Here is a 16,955-nt window from a genome sequence, read left to right as displayed (position 1 = left end):
ACTTTGGCAACCTTGGAGGTGTGTAGAGATACTGTTTATGTACTCTGCAGTCCAAAGAAAAGAGAAAAACAAAACTTGCACACAAAAACATAAGCAAACAACAGGAGTGGAAAAAGTATCAAGATGATCCAAATTGATAAAAAAAACCCCATCTCCTTTATTAACAATTGCATATGCAGGTCCTACTACTACTACTTAACATTTCTAGAGCGCTACTAGGGTTACGCAGCGCTGTACAAAATAAACAAAGAAGGACAGTCCCTGCTCAAATGAGCTTACAATCTAAAGAACGAAATGTCAAGTTGGGCAGTCTAGATTTCCTGGGTAGAGGTGTAGAGGTTAGGTCCCAGATAGATGTTTAGATCATCTTGATGCTTTACTTCTTCCACTCCTGTTGTCTGTGTACTCTGGTCCATTACCTTTACATGCTTAAGAGTCTGACAGTTTTACATTTAACCCTGTGTTGTACTGGTAAGGTTTTTGCTAATGGAACAGCATACCATCAAGCTTTGTAAACACATGCCTACATGATTCTGCCAGAGGTGGTGAGGGGGATCAAAAAGGGAAAGGGGACTTGATATACTGCCTTTCTGAGTTTTTTTGCAACTGTACTCAAGGTGGTTTATATATATTCAGGTGCTTATTTTGTACCAGGGGCAATGGAGGGTTGGGTGACTTGCCCAGAGTCACAGGGAGCTGCAGTGGGAATCGAACTCAGTTCCCCAGGATCAAAATCTACTGTACTAACCACTAGGTTACTCCAGAAAAACCCAAAGAGGTATTGTGGCTAATTCCCAGTCCCTTTCTCCTTTTCCTCCTCCCTTCCTGTTGATGGGCTTTTTATAGGATTACAGTTTAGAGGCCAAAGTGGGAAACATACTGTAGCAAAAACAAAACAGAAGTCTGTGAAGAGCAAGGCAGTTATTGACAGGGCCACTGCTCGTTCGTCTTCCTCCACCTCCTTCGCCAGCCAACTCCCAGGAATCCAGGCCAACCCCCGGCTTTGAGGTCCGGGAACCAAGCTGGAGAAGAGATTTCCTCCTAGTAAGAGCGCTGTCCCGTTATCTCCAGTACGGCAGGGCCCCCTCCCTCTCCCCCTCTCCCCGCCCCCTCCCCAGCCAGCTTCCTTCCAGTATTTCCTGAGCTGTACAATGCAATGAATTGGAAGAAAAGGGGAAAAAGAGGAATCAGAGCGAGAGGGCAGGAAACTTCTTGATCAAGGCTCTGCAACTCGGAATAAACTGAGAAGTTTGGGGCGGGGAGACAGAGGCGCTCCCTGGGCTGCTTGGCAGTTTTTTTTTTTCTTCCCCCCGGGTTCCCTTTATTGCAGGGCTGTATTTTTTGCCTTCTGGAAAAGAAAATTAAAGAGCAACTTTAAAGGATTTTTTTGTTGAGCAGCTTTAAAGGATTTTTTGTTTTGTTTCGGCTTTTCTGGGGAAGGAAGAAAGCAGCGAGCGGACAGCGGGATTTTTTGGGCATCTCTCGGTCGCCGGGATACCAGCGGTCGGCCATCCGGGTACATCTGCACCTCCTTTCCAGATGTGAGCTGCTGTCCCCTCTCGCCCTAGATCATTTTTGGTTGTTCGTCCTCCTTTTCACGTTCTCCCTAATATCCTTCTGTCCTCATCCTGCCTCTCATCCCCCTCCCTCCCTCCTTCGTTCATCCCGTCCAGGATTAAATGTGCATCTGGCTGGCTGGGAACAGTGGGAAGAGATGTGGCCCCGGGCAGCGGTATAAGGAGAGAGCGCCTTGTTTCCGGGGAAGGAGGGGAGATTCCGCTGGGACTGACCCATGAAGAATAAAGGAGCGAAGCCGAAGGTGAAACGGAAGGGGTCTGCCAGCGCTTTCGGCTGCGACCTGACCGAATACTTGGAGACCTCCGGCCAGGACGGTAAGTCCCAGACTTTCTTTCCGAAGCCGAACTAAACTTTCAAATAAAACAGCTTTAAAGACTTTTCTCCTATAAAACAACCTAACAAAAACGATGTTTTGTCTCTATACTTAAGAACCTATTACTTAGGTTCGGTAAAAAAAAAATGCCTTCCGACAGCTTAAGTATGTTCACGTTTTGGAAGTGAAACTAATACCAACACCTCCCTCTTTCCCCCAACACACACGTTAGAAGTCAAATGCTTGCAGCCTCTGACTCTTGTTTTCCAAATGGAAATGAACTGAAGTCCTTCTTGCCCTGCCTGCTGTAACAATAAATAAGCTCAGATGTGGGTGTACTGAAATAATGAGTTTATCACACACACACAAAAAAAAAGTTTGTAAAAAGAGGCCCCAGTGTATGTTCCTAGTACTCTTGATGCGGCTAAATATATAATAATTCTCCCGGGACATGCCTTTTAGTCAGGAAATGCGGGTGGACTTTGGTTACATCTGCTCCATGCCAAATAAATCCAGAAGCGATCAGAGGTCTTGTGGCAGCAAAAGAACAGAAGGATCAGAGACGGGTGGCGTTCTGATACATCCTGAATCAGAGGCTGCCTGAGTTTCCTTCCTGCCCTGACAGTGCGGTTTTTCTCTTCTCCCCGGTTAGTGGAGGGGGTGGAGGGCAGCAGACAAAATACCAAAAGGAATTCGTTTTTCTTAGGGTGATCATCATTCCACTCTTGGGACGCTGGTAATGATTTCCACAGCAAGACGATGCTTGGGAACTGGGTTGGTGTCCTGATGTAGCACACAGAGGGGGGGGGGGGCATCTGTCTCCCACCTGCCCAACCCCTCCCCATGTGGCCTGTTCTGCCGTCCTCTTCTTTATCTGGGATTAAAGGCCACATTCCCGGCATCTCTGACCAGAAGCCAAATTCAGTTCAAAATTGTCTTGCTGCTCTCTTGTGTTCTCTGAGCCTCAGCCCCCTCCCTCACTATCCCCCATCACTTTACATTCATACGTACACATCTTGGGCATTAAAATGAGATGTATCTTATTAATTTGATAGGTGAGACAGTTATGTAACTATTTACAAATAAGTTTAATTAGCTCTTCCATAAATGCTATGATTTGGTAGAAATAATGTACTTTATAGATGCAAATTTTCGATAAAAATGTAGTAGTCATATAACATACCTATATTAAACAAGTTAGAGGTGATTATGATTTGTCTGCCCACCCAGGGGGTAATGCAGTACAGGTTGTCTAGACACTGGGAGAAGAAGCGGAGCCAGGCTGATGGCGCGGGGGGAGCGAGAGCAGACTTCCGCCGGCGCTGGCGCACATTTTCAATGCAATACATTGAGAAAAACATAGGCACTGGAGCCGGCAGAACTCAATTTGGGGGAGCGTCTGCTCCCCTGGCACCCCCCCCTGGCTACGCCACGGGATGCTGCAGGCTAAGTGCAAATTCTATATCTATAATTACACCCATCAGTTCCATGATAGAATATTAGCATAAATTGGTAGTTATGTCCCAAGGTTTAGATGCAGCTGCATACACCATGTCAATTTCTAAATGGTTCATTGACTCCCACTGGAGGCAAGGATTTTGCTTAAATTCCGTTGGGTACTCTATCAAGTTTTAAATGGAGATTGGCGTTTATGGTTCCTTTTAGAAACCTTCTGTTAAAGGTATAAAAAGGTTAAAGCAGTGGATCCCAAAGCTGGTCCTGCAGCCACCTCAGCCAGTCAGGTTTTCAGGATACCCACAATGAATATTCATGAGAGATTTGCATGCACTGCCTCCAGTGCATTGAAATCTCTTTCATGAATATTAATTGTAGATATCCTGAAAACCTTGACTGGCTGGGTTGCCTCCAGGACCAGGTTTGGGACCCACGGAGTTAACATTTTGTGACAAAATCCTTGCTCTCCAGGTACCTAGAATATGGAAAGAATGTGCTCTGTGTTTTAATGATAATCCTAGTTATTACTTTTTAGGAAAAAGCTGAAGACCCTACTTTTTAGGAAATTGCTTGATTATAATAGAGATTGAGGTTTCGAACTGGCATTTTTGCTCTATCTGTACTTCTCAAGTGACTGTCTTGGTATTTCTTATTGTAAATTGCTTTGAACCTTTGGTACTAATGGTATGTAAGTATAAATAAATATAAAAACGTAAATGGCTGCAACTCAATGTTGAAGTTGTGTTCATAAGTGTCAGTAATCTATAACTTTAGCATATAAGTGCTGAGCACGCTCCTGACCCACCCATGTCCACAACCCCTTATCTAAGGAGTTACTATTAAGTGCACTCACATAAAACTGTAAATTAGTGCCAATTTGCACCAATTAACGCCAGTTATAGCTGATTATTGGTTAGTCCCAATTAGCACTTAACTTGTCATGTAGCTGACACAATAACTTAGATGCACAACTTTGCACTAAGCACAAAAATGTTCGCACAAGACTGTAGAATGAGGAGGTCAGTGTGGCTGTTTTTCATTGCTTAGAAACTAATCTTGATAAATTTAAGACTGGCCTAAAAACATTCTTGCCTAATGCCTAATCTCTGCAACACAACCAAACTAAAGCGCGTAATGGACATAACACAACTCTTCCGTTCTCCGATTTCCTATGGCTGTGCCACATGAACTTGATCTTACCACAACATCACCCTGTATTTGTTCACACCGGAGCCTGCAAAGGCCTCTCCAGTACTATGTAAGCCACATTGAGCCTACAAATAAGTGGGAAAATGTGGGATACAAATGTAACAAATAAATCAATTTAAAAAAATGCTTTGGGGGCTGAGCCCTCCTACCCTTTCCCCTGCCCATGGTGTGGTAGTCTGGGCAGCTGTGATGGTTCTTTGAGGCTGCAGAGATTCTGTTGTCCAGTTTTTCTTTCTCTTGTTCTGTCCTGTTGACATTGTAGGCCCCGATAATTAAATTCCACGTGCTGTTCCGAACAGCGCTGGAAAATTAGCAGCACAACAGTGCGGGGAATTAATACCCTCATGATCAAAATTAACAGTATGCAAATTTGATCATCATGTGTGCGCCCAAGGCACAATCCTCCCGCAGGAGTTGTTTGACAGGTTCAAGTTGTCAAAAAGAAAGCCCAGACCTGTCAAACATAGGGTTGGGCAGGGCTCCCCATTCCTCCCCAATGCTCTGCGAACCGTAACGCCAGCTCCAAGCTGGCGTAGGGTTTGCCGCAGCAGCAGTGCCCTTGTTTGGCTCGCTGGCTGTTGAGCATTGGGGAGGAATATGTAATGCCCTGTCCAGTATAGTTTCATGTGCTCGCCAGCTCTGATCATGGGGCGGAAGCAAATTAAGGTGCTAATAGCCTCTAGCGCCCGCGTTTGCTTCTGATCATTCAGATTGTAGTTCCCTTCTAATTTTAAAGTTTTAGTAATTGTAAACTGCTCAGATAGTGAATTCTTATGATACGGTATATCAAGAAGAAACAAAACTTGAAAAAAAACCCCAAAACTTGATTTCTGAGGAGATGGCCTTTTGATTTTGAATGAAAGCAAAGTAGGACATTTGGTAGACTGCACATTCCAAGAACTGTGGAAGACTAGATCTGTGCAACTCATGCTACTTTGGAAAATCCTCCTGAGATAGGCAAACTAGTTTTTGAGAGGGATGTATCAAACAAAAACTGTCTCAAGGATGCTTAGATGCCAGTGAAGAAGCAAAACGTTTAGACTACGGTCCTAATAGAGTACCGGACAGTACTAATTAACTGTGAGTCCATAGTTAATTGGAACTAGCTAATCATTCAACCATGTTAATTTGAAATTTGGCTTCCAAATCTAAGGTGTGAATAAAACAAAGTTATTTTAGTGGAGTTTTTTTATTCATGTCAAATGTGGATGGGTTCTTACATGAGTGATAATGTAGGCTTTTCTTTTAATCAAGACATTTTCATAAAGATTTTTACATTCCATCCCTATAGTCTATTTTTACAGTCATTTAGCAATATATTATGTTTTCCAAGTCTTTACAATTTTGATTAATTTTTGCATGATCATTCTCAAACTTCATCCTTTGATTCCAGTGTGTTCAGTAGCACACACTATAAATGTATGATCTAGACTTGTTTTATTCTTTTACAACATCAGCATTGTATTATATAACTTATTTTTAAATTACCTTTTTACAATTTATTTTTGATGTTTCACTAAGGTATATTATGCCAAGGAGATATATATATATATGTATCCCACATTTTCCCACCTATTTGCAGGCTCAATGTGGCTTACAGAGATCTGTTATGGCATCGCCATAACAGAGAAGAAATACAATTGGTGTTACAAAGGATAAACGAAGATAAGAGGATTAGGTTGTGTAGCTATACAGTGAGACGATCTGGATAAAGAAGTGTAGGGGTTGAGTTCTAGTAATTATTGGTTCTCGTGATAAGCTTTATTAAAGAGATAGGTTTTAAAGCTTTGCGGAAGTTAGTTAATTCGTTGATCGTTTTCAAGTGAGTTGGTAATGCATTCCACAGTTTCGTACTCATATATATATTTGTAATTATGTATTATTTTTTACATTATTTATTTGTTGGTATTTGGTTATTTTTCATTCATTTAGATGCTTTAAAGCATATTGTGCATTTTCAAACAGTATTGTAGATGTTTTATTCATCTTTTTATTTATAGAGTTTACTAATGTAGGCGCTTGTACATGCCGAAACATGGACCGTGTCGGGTCCTTTCTTTATCTGCATCAATAAAAGACTGTTGGACAATATCTCCAGTGGTGGATTCGTCCTTGTTCAGCCTCTACTTTTGCCTGCTATGTACGCATATGTCCATCTACTGAAAGCGGAAGAATTGCACTGGGTTGATTGGATGAATAAAATGGTCTTTTTTTGTTGCCATCATTTTCCTATAGTATTATAATTGTTTCAGATGAAACAGGCTATCTGAATGTTTTGCTTTTAACCATATCCTGTTTGGGACTTCAGGACTGCATTGGATGATAAGTAGCTGCTGTACAGCACTAGAGGAAGGGCAACTTCAGCCAGAGCTTCTGAGTTGCAAAATGGCTTGAAGGCTGTGGGTATGATTTGTGGAGTATTTCCATCTATAGAAGTGCTGTACTGAAATCATGAAAAGGAACAAACATGTTGTGCAAAGTGTTCACATGCCACACATATTAGAGGAACTAAATGTGATATCCTTAACAAGGAGGTATTTTGCATATGCAAGGGCCTTATTGGACAATTTCCGCACTAGAAAAGAAGTTTTAGGAGTAGCCTAGTGGTTAGTGGTTGAGAACTAGGGACGTCGTGGTTTAAGTTTAGTTTTGTTTATTGGTATTTGCTATACTCCCTTTGCTAACTTAGCAGATCAGAGCGGTTTACACAGTAAAATGTGGGAAGTCAGAAAGGAACTACAATATTCAGATAAAAAAGTCAGGACTATTCACACAAATCATTGACAAAGACAGGGGAGGGGGATAAATGAAGTGAGGGGAGAGGACAGGGTAAAGTGATGAGAAGGTCAGTGTCCCAACTATGTGAAACCAAAAGCTAAGAAGAACGGCCAGGTCTTTAGGGCTGACTTAAATTTTTCTAAGGATAATTCAGCTCGGATTTCTTTTGGTTGTGAGTTCCAGGTGGAAGGGGCTACAAAGAAAAAAGCAAGTGGCACGTTGATTCTAACCTGGCCTGTTTGGAACCAGGGTGGACCAAACGGTGATCCTTGACTGAACAGAGGGAGCAGGCGGGAGAGTAGAGAATAGTGAGAGCAGAAAGATAATATAGGAGACCCAGCTGAAAGGCCCTGAAAGTAAGTCTGAGAAGTTTGAACATGAGGTGTTTTTTTAGTGCATTCTTCGTTTTTTCAAATTCGGTAAGGACTTTTACGTTTTAGATTCTTTTACATTTGGTTGATGCATCTTCCCCTCTGTATTCAACAGGAAGCCAGTGATAAGATTTCAGCAAAGAGGAAGAACGCTCAAACCGTCATGCAAGACATAGAAGGCGAATAGCGATGTTCTGCAAGGATTGTAACTTTTTTAACTGATAGCGGGGACAGCTTAGATAAATTATATTGCAATAATCAAGCCTGGTAATTAAAAGGGACAGAATAAATGAATGAAAAGATTGCGGATTGAAGTACCGGCAAACTGAGCGCAACTGTCTAAGAATGAAAAAGCCAGTTTTACAGACATTAGATATGTGCGATGCAAAGGAAATTAATGGAAAGAGTTGACTGGTAGAATATCTGTTCCCATGAGGTGTAAAGGGGAAGAGGGAATGGGAGGACTGCCGGTGAACCAATAAGCTACCATCTTCTGTGGATTTAAAATCATTTTATGATTAGTAAGCCATTTAGCAACTAGAACAAGACAATTTTGAAGGGGCATAAGGTGAATATGGGCTGTTGGGAAAAAGAAGTAGGATATTATCTGTGTAGAAATAACTAGAAATGCCAGATGATTGAGAAAGAGATGAAAGAAAAGAGGGGATAGTATAGAACCCTTGGGAATCCCACAAGGTAAGGAGTGGGAAGAAGATGTGGAGAAATCAGTAATAACTTTGTAAGACCAGTTTGAAAGAAAGGAGTGGAACCAAGAGAGAACTGTACCCTGGATACCAAGAGAGGAGAGACAGGAAAGTAGGAAAGTGTGATCAACTAAGCCAAAGGTGGCCAAGAGATCAAGCGAGATGGCTACCACAATGCTATGCCTATCTAAATGAGTATGTATTTCACTGAGGAGACCTGCTAGAACTGTTTTCGTGCTAAAATTAGCCCTAAAACCAGATTGCTTAGGATGCAATGCAAGTGATTTTTCAAGAAGGGATGAAGCTTGAAGAAAGACTACTTTTTCCAAAACCTTAGAAAGAAAAGAAAGGTTGGAGACGGGACGGTAATGAGCTGGGTCCAGAGGATCAAGTGAGTTTTTTTTTTAGAATTGGGCAAACTATGGCCATCTTTCACAGTGTGGGAACTTGGCTAGTAGACAGGCTGTTATTGACAATAGTTAGGATGACAGGCAGTAGGTCTAAGAGGCAGATGCACCAAAGCTTAATGAGCCTTTAATGACCCTCCAACGAGGAAATTTTGAGCCGCTGCATGCATCAAAGGGCTTTTACCGAGGAAGCTAGCAGCTAACGAAAACGGAGTGCAGATGAGCAATTAGTGTAAAAACCCCATTGAAACGAGATGCACTAACCTTTTCCGATTGCCTTTACGCAGGAAAAAGGCAGGAAATCTAACGAGAGGTCTGGACCTCTCGTTAGGACAGCTCTGTGCCAGGAAAAATCGTAAAGTGAAAAAATAAACAAACTTTGAGCCAATCCCAGCGCATTAGCAGAGCTAAAAGCACTGTGATTGGTCAAAAGGACGTTGCATTACATATGTCCAAAAGAGCTGTGTTTGAGCTGTAAGAAAACGTGTCAGAAAACACATCAAATAAAAAAAAATAAAAAAAAGGATTGGGAGGGGGCAAGGGCGCTCATCAGGAGCGTCCTGTATGGACGGCCATGCCCCCACCCCGCTGCTCCCCACTGTCCGCCACTTCCCCCCCCCATACGAGAAAGCGAAATTCTAGCAGCCCCGGTCCCCCTCCCTTCCTGTTCTTCTGTTTTGCAAAAGCTAACTCCGCCTCCCATCATTCTTCCGCCCCGTGCCCCGCCCCCACTGCCCCTCCTGAGGTTGACCACGCTGCTCCCCCCCTCCACCGAGACCCCCCTCCCTATTACCGACCCAAGCAGCGCCTCTCACCTCTTTCTGAAGCGCTGCACGGGAAGGAAGATCTGTTGTGTTGGTCGCAGAGTCTCCATGACGTCTCTTCTTCCCTGGCCTAGGCCCGCCTCCTTCGTGAGTTGGACAGGAGACTCACTGGGAAAGGTCAAGATCAGAGATGAGAGACAAGAGAGCTTTAGAGCAAGGCTGTAATATGATAAAATTATTCCTGGAGGAGTTATGTGCAAAAAATAAATTTGAAAATTCAGGCAAAAGTTTTTTGAAAATTCTGTGCACAAGATTCAAATTTAAATTTTTTTTTCAATTCAATTTGATTCAGTTTAACTAGATTGAAATAGTGAGGCCCACATACTAATATTATAACAAAAAGGGTAAAAACAAAACAGGCAGCAGCAATTGAACAAAGGCAAAATCTAATGTGAGCACACACCATGCTGTGTTACACCGTGTGAAAAGTGAAGTTTGGTCAACTCCTACATCTTCCAGTTTTTATTAAGAAAAATCATTTTGTCCACTTTGTCTGGCTTCAGACAACTGCATCTTGCAGCTATAATTTGTCCAGCAGCAGAAACATGTTCAAAACCAGAATAATCCATTTGTGTCTCTAAAAGGTAAACTTCCACAAAACAGATGAAGATGTGATTCCATGTGCCCCAATGAAAGGAGAGTTTAATTCTACTTCCATTTAATTTCAATATAATCCATCATCTTTAATAAAGATTCTTTATAACACCAGGCTTCCCAAGGCAGATTACAACAGTTAAGATGAACCCATCAGGAAACAGGATATCCTCACTGAAATCTGGCCATTTACAGATGCGGACCAACAATAAACAACAACAACAACGTGGAAGCAGAAGCTCATAGGTCTGTTTGTTTGTTTTGAGGGTATGGCAATGACGGCTGTGCGGGGGGGAGTGGACAGTACACAGATTAACCAAATTGGCTTACTTGCTTACAGTGGACTCAGTAGGGGCCTCACGTCCACTCCTGTGTCTATTAAACCGGCTTGCTTGGCTCGATGGCCGGTCCCGCCCCCTGATGTCAGTTCCTGTTCTGTCTGTGCGCCAACAGAGAGACAGCATGAGTGAAAAAGGGAGGGAAACAGCAACAGCGTCTTGGGTGACAGCGGGAGGGAGGGAAGCAGCGGCTTTGGTGACAGAGGGTGAGAGGGAAGGAGGTGGGGAAATCCAGAATCAGGCCTCCCGATTTTTTTGCAAAACGAATTGATTCGAATTGTGAATTGGACAGCACTAATACACACCAAATACACCTTTCTCCAACTCTTCTATTGGTGTGCACATTGGACAGATCTTACTCCTTTGATCTCCTGGGCCCAACTCTTTCTTTGAACTGTGTGGGCTTCCATACAGCTGCATGGCTTAAAGGAACAGTCAGAACCAAGATGGTAGAGGAGAGGAGTACGTGGTCTGATGTACAGCTGTGCGCTCCTTCTTTTTGATTTCAGCAGAGCCGCCAAGCCGCTGAGTCATTTGTAGGACAGAAAGAGGAGAAAAATAGTCCTCACGCTGCTCTAATCTATGTGATCATAAACAAAAAGAAGAAACATAAAAAAAAATCCCCTTACAGGGAAGTGGAATTAAACATGAAAAATAACCCTACGAGAAAAGTTTAATAGTACAAAAAAAGGGCTTTTAAAATATTGAATAATCCACATGAAGTGAACTCACAGACCGCTCAAGAGTTAATTACAAAAGTTCAAAAGACATCTTCTGTGTATCAAAAGACTTTAATATGTAAATCGTTAATAAATATCCAGATAACAAGCGCTTGTATAACTGTTGTAGGGTCCCAACACAGACCATGAGCCCCATAAATTAAGCTGTGCTAGAGGTGCGTTAGTGCTTTTATTGCGCACTAATGTGTAGGCACCCATAATATTCATATAGGCACCTATACAACGCACATTAATTTTGTGCACGCACTAAAAACACTAGCGCATCTTAGTAAACAGAGCCCCATGTTTTGCTACTCGAGGGCTGCAACCTAGTTGTTTTTTCAGGATTTCCCCAATAAATGTGCACGAAATCTATTTGCACACAATGGAGGCAGCGCATACGAATAGATCTCATGCGTATTCATTGTAACTTTGTCAAGGAACCCAAGCAAAAAAATTCCACTTACACAGCATGATCTCCTCATATTCCCGCTTCATACAGTGTTCTCCACAAGCTGTATGAAGCGGGAATATGAGGAGTTAGTTCATGCTGTGCAAGTGGAAATTTTTTGCTTGGGTTCCTTGACAAAGTTACAATGAATATGCATGAGATCTATTCGCATGCGCTGCCTCCATTGTGTGCAAATAGATTTCGTGCACATTTATTGGGGAAATCGTGAAAACACAACTAGGTTGCAGCCCTTGAAGACCAAGGTTGCCCACCCCTGTTCTAATCTTTTCCACACGATGGTGAAGGCGGTTAGCTTAGCAGAGTTTAAAAAGGAGTTAGACGGTTTCCTAAAGGACAAGTCCATAAACCACTACTAAATGGACTTGGGAAAAATCCACAATTCCAAGAATAACATGTATAGAATGTTTGTACGTTTGGGAAGCTCGCCAGGTGCCCTTGGCCTGGATTGGCCGCTGTCATGGACAGGGTGCTGGGCTCGATGGACACTTGGTCTTTTCCCAGTGTGGCATTACTTATGTACTTATGTACTTACTAGTAAAAAAGGCCCATTTCTGACACGAATGAAACGGGCGCTAGCAAGGTTTTCCTCGGAGTGTGTATGTTTGAGAGAGTGTATGTGAGAGTGACTGTATGTGAGAGAGAGTGAGTGAGTCTGGATGCGAGTGTGTCTGTGAGAGAGAGCGTGTGTGTGAGAATGAGAGTGTGTGCAAGTGCATATGTGAGACACAGTGTGAGAGATAGAGTGTGTTTCACACAGATACAGTGTGTGCGAGAGAGTGTGTGTGAGACACAGACTCTCTGTGAGACTGAGTGTATGAGACCAAGAGAGTGTGTGAGTGACTGTGTGACACATAGAGTGAATGTGATAAAGTGTGAGACATAGAGGGGCATAATTGAACGAAAACGCCTATCTCCATGGGCGTTTATCTCCAAGAACGGGTCCGTGAAGGGGCGGACCGAACCGTATTTTGGGAAAAATAGACGCCCATGTTTTATTCAACGATGTGTGAGCTGGGCGTTTTTGTTTTTCAGCGATAATGGAAAATGAAAGCGCCCAGCTCAAAAACGAATAAATCCAAGGCATTTGTTCGTGGGAGGGGCCAGGATTCGTAGTGCACTGGTCCCCCTCACATGCCAGGACACCAACCGGGCACCCTAGGGGGCACTTTTACAAAACCAAACAAAAAGGTAAAAGAGCTCCCAGGTGCATAGCACCCTTCCCTTGTGTGTTGAGCCCCCCAAATCCCCCTCAAAACCCACTGCCCACAAGTCTACACCATTACTATAGCCCTAAGGGGTGAAGGGGGGCACCTACTACTACTACTATTTAACATTTCTAGAGCGCTACAAAGTGTACGCAGCGCTGTACAAACACAGAAGAAAGACAGTCCCTGCTCAAAGAGCTTACAATCTAATAGACAAAAAGTAAAGCATTTAAATTTAAAATATTTAAGCAGTCAAGCACAAGAGAACAGTCACAGAAGGACAGAAGATGTTGAAGGGTGGTCAGTGTGATTAGGTGTAACTCTGGTTGGAGTAGTGGGAGAAGGTGATAGAAGAATAGAAATGGGTGAGGTAAAGTAATGAGTGGGTTGATAGGGAGGTTATATAAGACATGTCACTCTAGGGGTGGGTGGGTAGAGGGGTAGGGTGGGTGGAAGCAGGAGAAGGTATTCTCTGCAGCCTATCTGTGAGATGGAAAATGCTCTCTGAAGCTGCTGCTATAAGTTGTTAGTTTTCTCTCCCTGAAAGAGATCCAAGCCACACCCACGAAGTTCAAACTGTCAGTGGGGAGGGTGAGGGGAGGAAATGGCAGTGCTTGATGAAAAAGAGAGCTCAGTTTGATAGGAGATATACTATAGGATGTCATTCTGAGGCCAGGCTAAGTCTAAAGCAGGAGAAGGTATTCTCTGCAGCCTATCTGTGAGATGGAAAATGCTCTCTGAAGCTGCTGCTATAAGTTGTTAGTTTTCTCTCCCTGAAAGAGATCCAAGCCACACCCACGAAGTTCAAACTGTTAGTGGGGAGGGTGAGGGGAGGAAATGGCAGTGCTTGATGAAAAAGAGAGCTCAGTTTGATAGGAGATATACTATAGGATGTCATTCTGAGGCCAGGCTAAGTCTAAAGCAGGAGAAGGTATTCTCTGCAGCCTATCTGTGAGATGGAAAATGCTCTCTGAAGCTGCCTGCTGCTATAAGTTGTTAGTTTTCTCTCCCTGAAAGAGATCCAAGCCACACCCACGAAGTTCAAACTGTCAGTGGGGAGGGTGAGGGGAGTGTGTACATGTGGGTACAGTGGGTTTGGGGGGGTTGGACGACTAATAAGCATTAAGCAGCACAATTGTAACAGGTAGGGGGGATGGGCCTGGGTCCACCTGCCTGAAGTCCACTGCACCCCCTAACAACTCCTCCAGTGACCTGCATACTGCTGTCAGGGAGCTGGGTATGACATTTGAGGGTGAAAATAAAAAGTTGAGAAACTTCATTTTTTGTGGTGGGAGGGGGTTAGTGACCACTGGGGGAGTCAGGGGAGGTCATCCCCGATTCCCTCCAGTGGTCATCTGGTCATTTAGGGCACTTTTTGGGGCCTTATTCATGAAAAAACAGGGTCCAGGAAAAGTGTCCTAAATTCTAGCTAAAAACGCATACTTTTTTCCCATTATCGGTGAAATGCGCCCATCTCTGTTCGGCAGATAACCACACCCCAGTTCCGCCTTCGCCACACCTCTGACACACCCCCATCAACTTTGTCCGCATCCGCGACGGATTGCAGTTGAAAACGTCCAAAAATCGGCTTTCGATTATACCGCTTTATTCGTTTTTGTGAGATAAACGTCCATCTCCCGATTTAGGTCGGAACTTGGGCGTTTTTCTCGTTCGATTATAAGCAGGATAGTGTGTGTGAGAGAGTGTGTGAGAGTGAGAGAGAGTGTATGTGTGACAGAGATAACCGCCCCCCCTCTCTCTCTGGTGTCAGGCCCCCCCGTCTCTCTGGTGTCAGCCCCCCCCTCTCTCTCTGGTGTCTGAGCGTTACTGTGCAGGACGCTGAGCTCTGGCTGTGCTTCAAGGAACTGACCAATCCTATTTAGTAGAATGCACCGCCAACATTCTGAAGCCGAGAAACCTCGTGTGGTTGGTCACTTCTGCTTGTGACGAACCCGGAAGTACATGATGTCAATTCAGGTGATGGATACAGAGAGCAGGAATGCCTTAGCCATGCAGTCAGCTTCAGAATGTTGGAGGTGCATTTTATTATATAGAATGTTGTCTCACTGGTAGCACATATGATATGATGACAGTCTCTTGCATGGGTGTAGACTGGGGGGGGGGCGAGGGGGGGCAATGCCCCCCCAAATGACGACCATGTGAGACTGGCGCCGCCACGCCAGTAGTTTTAAAAAAACAAACAAACAAGCAGGCACGTGCTCGTCTCTGTCCGCTTCGCTGCCCTCTCTGTCTGCATCCTGCCTTCCTCTGACGTCATTTCCTTTCGGACAGGACGCAGACAGAGAGGGCAGGGAAGTGAAGCGGATGGAGAAAGCGTGTCCGTCTACCCCCTCTCTTCCTCCCTCCCTCCGGCGCAGGCAGCAAGCATACTTCTTCAGTTTTTCTGTGTTCCTGGCAGCGGTAGCGACGTACACACTGCCTTCGGCTCTGCCACGAAGCCTTCTCTTCAAGTTCCTGTTCCCGCATAGGTGGGAACAGGAACTTGAAGAGAAGGCTTCCGGGGCAGACCGAAGGCAGCATGTACATCACTACCGCTGCCAGGAGCACAGAAAGGTTGAAGAAGACTGCTGCCTGTGCCAGAGGGAGGGAGGAAGAGAGGGGGTAAATGGAGTCATGATCCTGGACCTCGCGGGGGGGGGGGGGGGCAGCAGAGGGAAGATGAATGGAACTGGGAGGGGTGGGGAGTAGAGGGAAGATGGATGGGACTTGGAGGAGTGGGGAGCAGAGGGAAGGAGCAAGAGATGGATGGGACTGGGAGGGGTGGGGAGCAGAGGGAAGGAGCAAGAGATGGATGGGACTGGGAGGGGTGGGGAGCAGAGGGAAGATGGATGGGACTGGGAGGGGTGGTGAGCAGAGGGAAGGAGCAAGAGATGGATGGGACTGGGAGGGGTGGGGAGCAGAGGGAAGGAGCAAGAGATGGATGGGACTGGGAGGGTTGGGAGCAGAGGGATGGACCAGGAGATGGATGGGATTGGGAGAGGTCAGGCACAGCAGAGGGAAGGAGCAGAAGATGGATGGGACGGAGGGATGGTGAGCAGAGGGAAGGAGCAGAAGATGGATGGGACGGAGGGATGGTGAGCAGAAGGAAGGAGCAGAAGATGGATGGGACAGAGGGATGGTGAGCAGAGGGAAGGAACAGAAGATGGATGGGACTGGGAGGGGTGGGGAGCAGAGGGAAGGAGCAGGAGATGGATGGGACTGGGAGGGGTGGGGAGCAGAGTAAAGGAGCAGGAGATGGATGGGACTGGGAGAGGAGGGGAGCAGAGGGAAGGAGCAGGAGATGGATGGGACTGGGAGAGGAGGGGAGCAGAGGGAAGGAGCAGGAGATGGATGGGACTGGGAGGGGTGGGGAGCAGAGGGAAGGAGCAAGAGATGGATGGGACTGGGAGGGTGGGGAGCAGAGGGAAGGAGCAAGAGATGGATGGGACTGGGAGGGTGGGGAGCAGAGGGAAGCCTACTGGAAAGAAGACACTGCATAAAACAGAAGACACTGGGACCAAAGCGAATAGAAAAACTAAATGATCAGACAACAAAGGTAGATAAAAGTATTTTATTCAGAATTTATTAATTGAAATATGTCAGCTTTTTGAAATGTGCATCTGTGATATTTTGCCTGTAAATTTCAATTCCTTCCTCCATATTAGCATACTCATTTGCATATGTATATATGCAAATGCATATGCTAATATGCTCCGCCCATCCTTTGCCCTCCCAAATGAAACAGTCAGACAACGCCTATGGTCTCTTGCTTGCCTTAGCTGGGTGATGGCATTGTCTTCTTAAAAGCAGGGCGTACTCCTCTGTGTGTAGTATTCCCTCCAACTTCCCAGATTGCAGCCATGTGTAGAAGAGTGTGACAGGTTAATATTACCTCAGGTGGAGTAATTGAATCGAATAAATGTGGTAAGTTGTTTGTGACATCATAACCATTCAGGTCCAGGGAAGGCAGAACAATTGATGGGAGTAA

General features: G+C 44.7%; 1 protein-coding gene across 2 annotated transcripts in view; it reads left to right on the top strand.

Moving 5' to 3' along the window:
- Window positions 1–1,165: 1,165 nt before the first annotated feature.
- Window positions 1,166–16,955, top strand: part of ARHGAP31 (Rho GTPase activating protein 31) — a 213,634-nt gene continuing 197,844 nt past the window's right edge. The window contains exons 1-2 of one of the 2 annotated variants that reach the window (XM_030203923.1): window positions 1,166–1,541; window positions 1,674–1,892. In XM_030203923.1, the coding sequence (XP_030059783.1) occupies window positions 1,793–1,892 (100 nt within the window). In that variant the 5' untranslated portion in view covers window positions 1,166–1,541; window positions 1,674–1,792. Of the gene's footprint in view, window positions 1,893–16,955 lie in introns of both variants that reach the window. The other variant, XM_030203922.1, reaches the window with a different exon arrangement.

Source organism: Microcaecilia unicolor, chromosome 5 (assembly GCF_901765095.1).
Source record: "Microcaecilia unicolor chromosome 5, aMicUni1.1, whole genome shotgun sequence".
Taxonomy (NCBI): domain Eukaryota; kingdom Metazoa; phylum Chordata; class Amphibia; order Gymnophiona; family Siphonopidae; genus Microcaecilia; species Microcaecilia unicolor.
The sequence above is the reverse complement of the archived record's forward strand: the minus strand, read 5'-3'. Positions and strand labels throughout refer to the sequence as shown.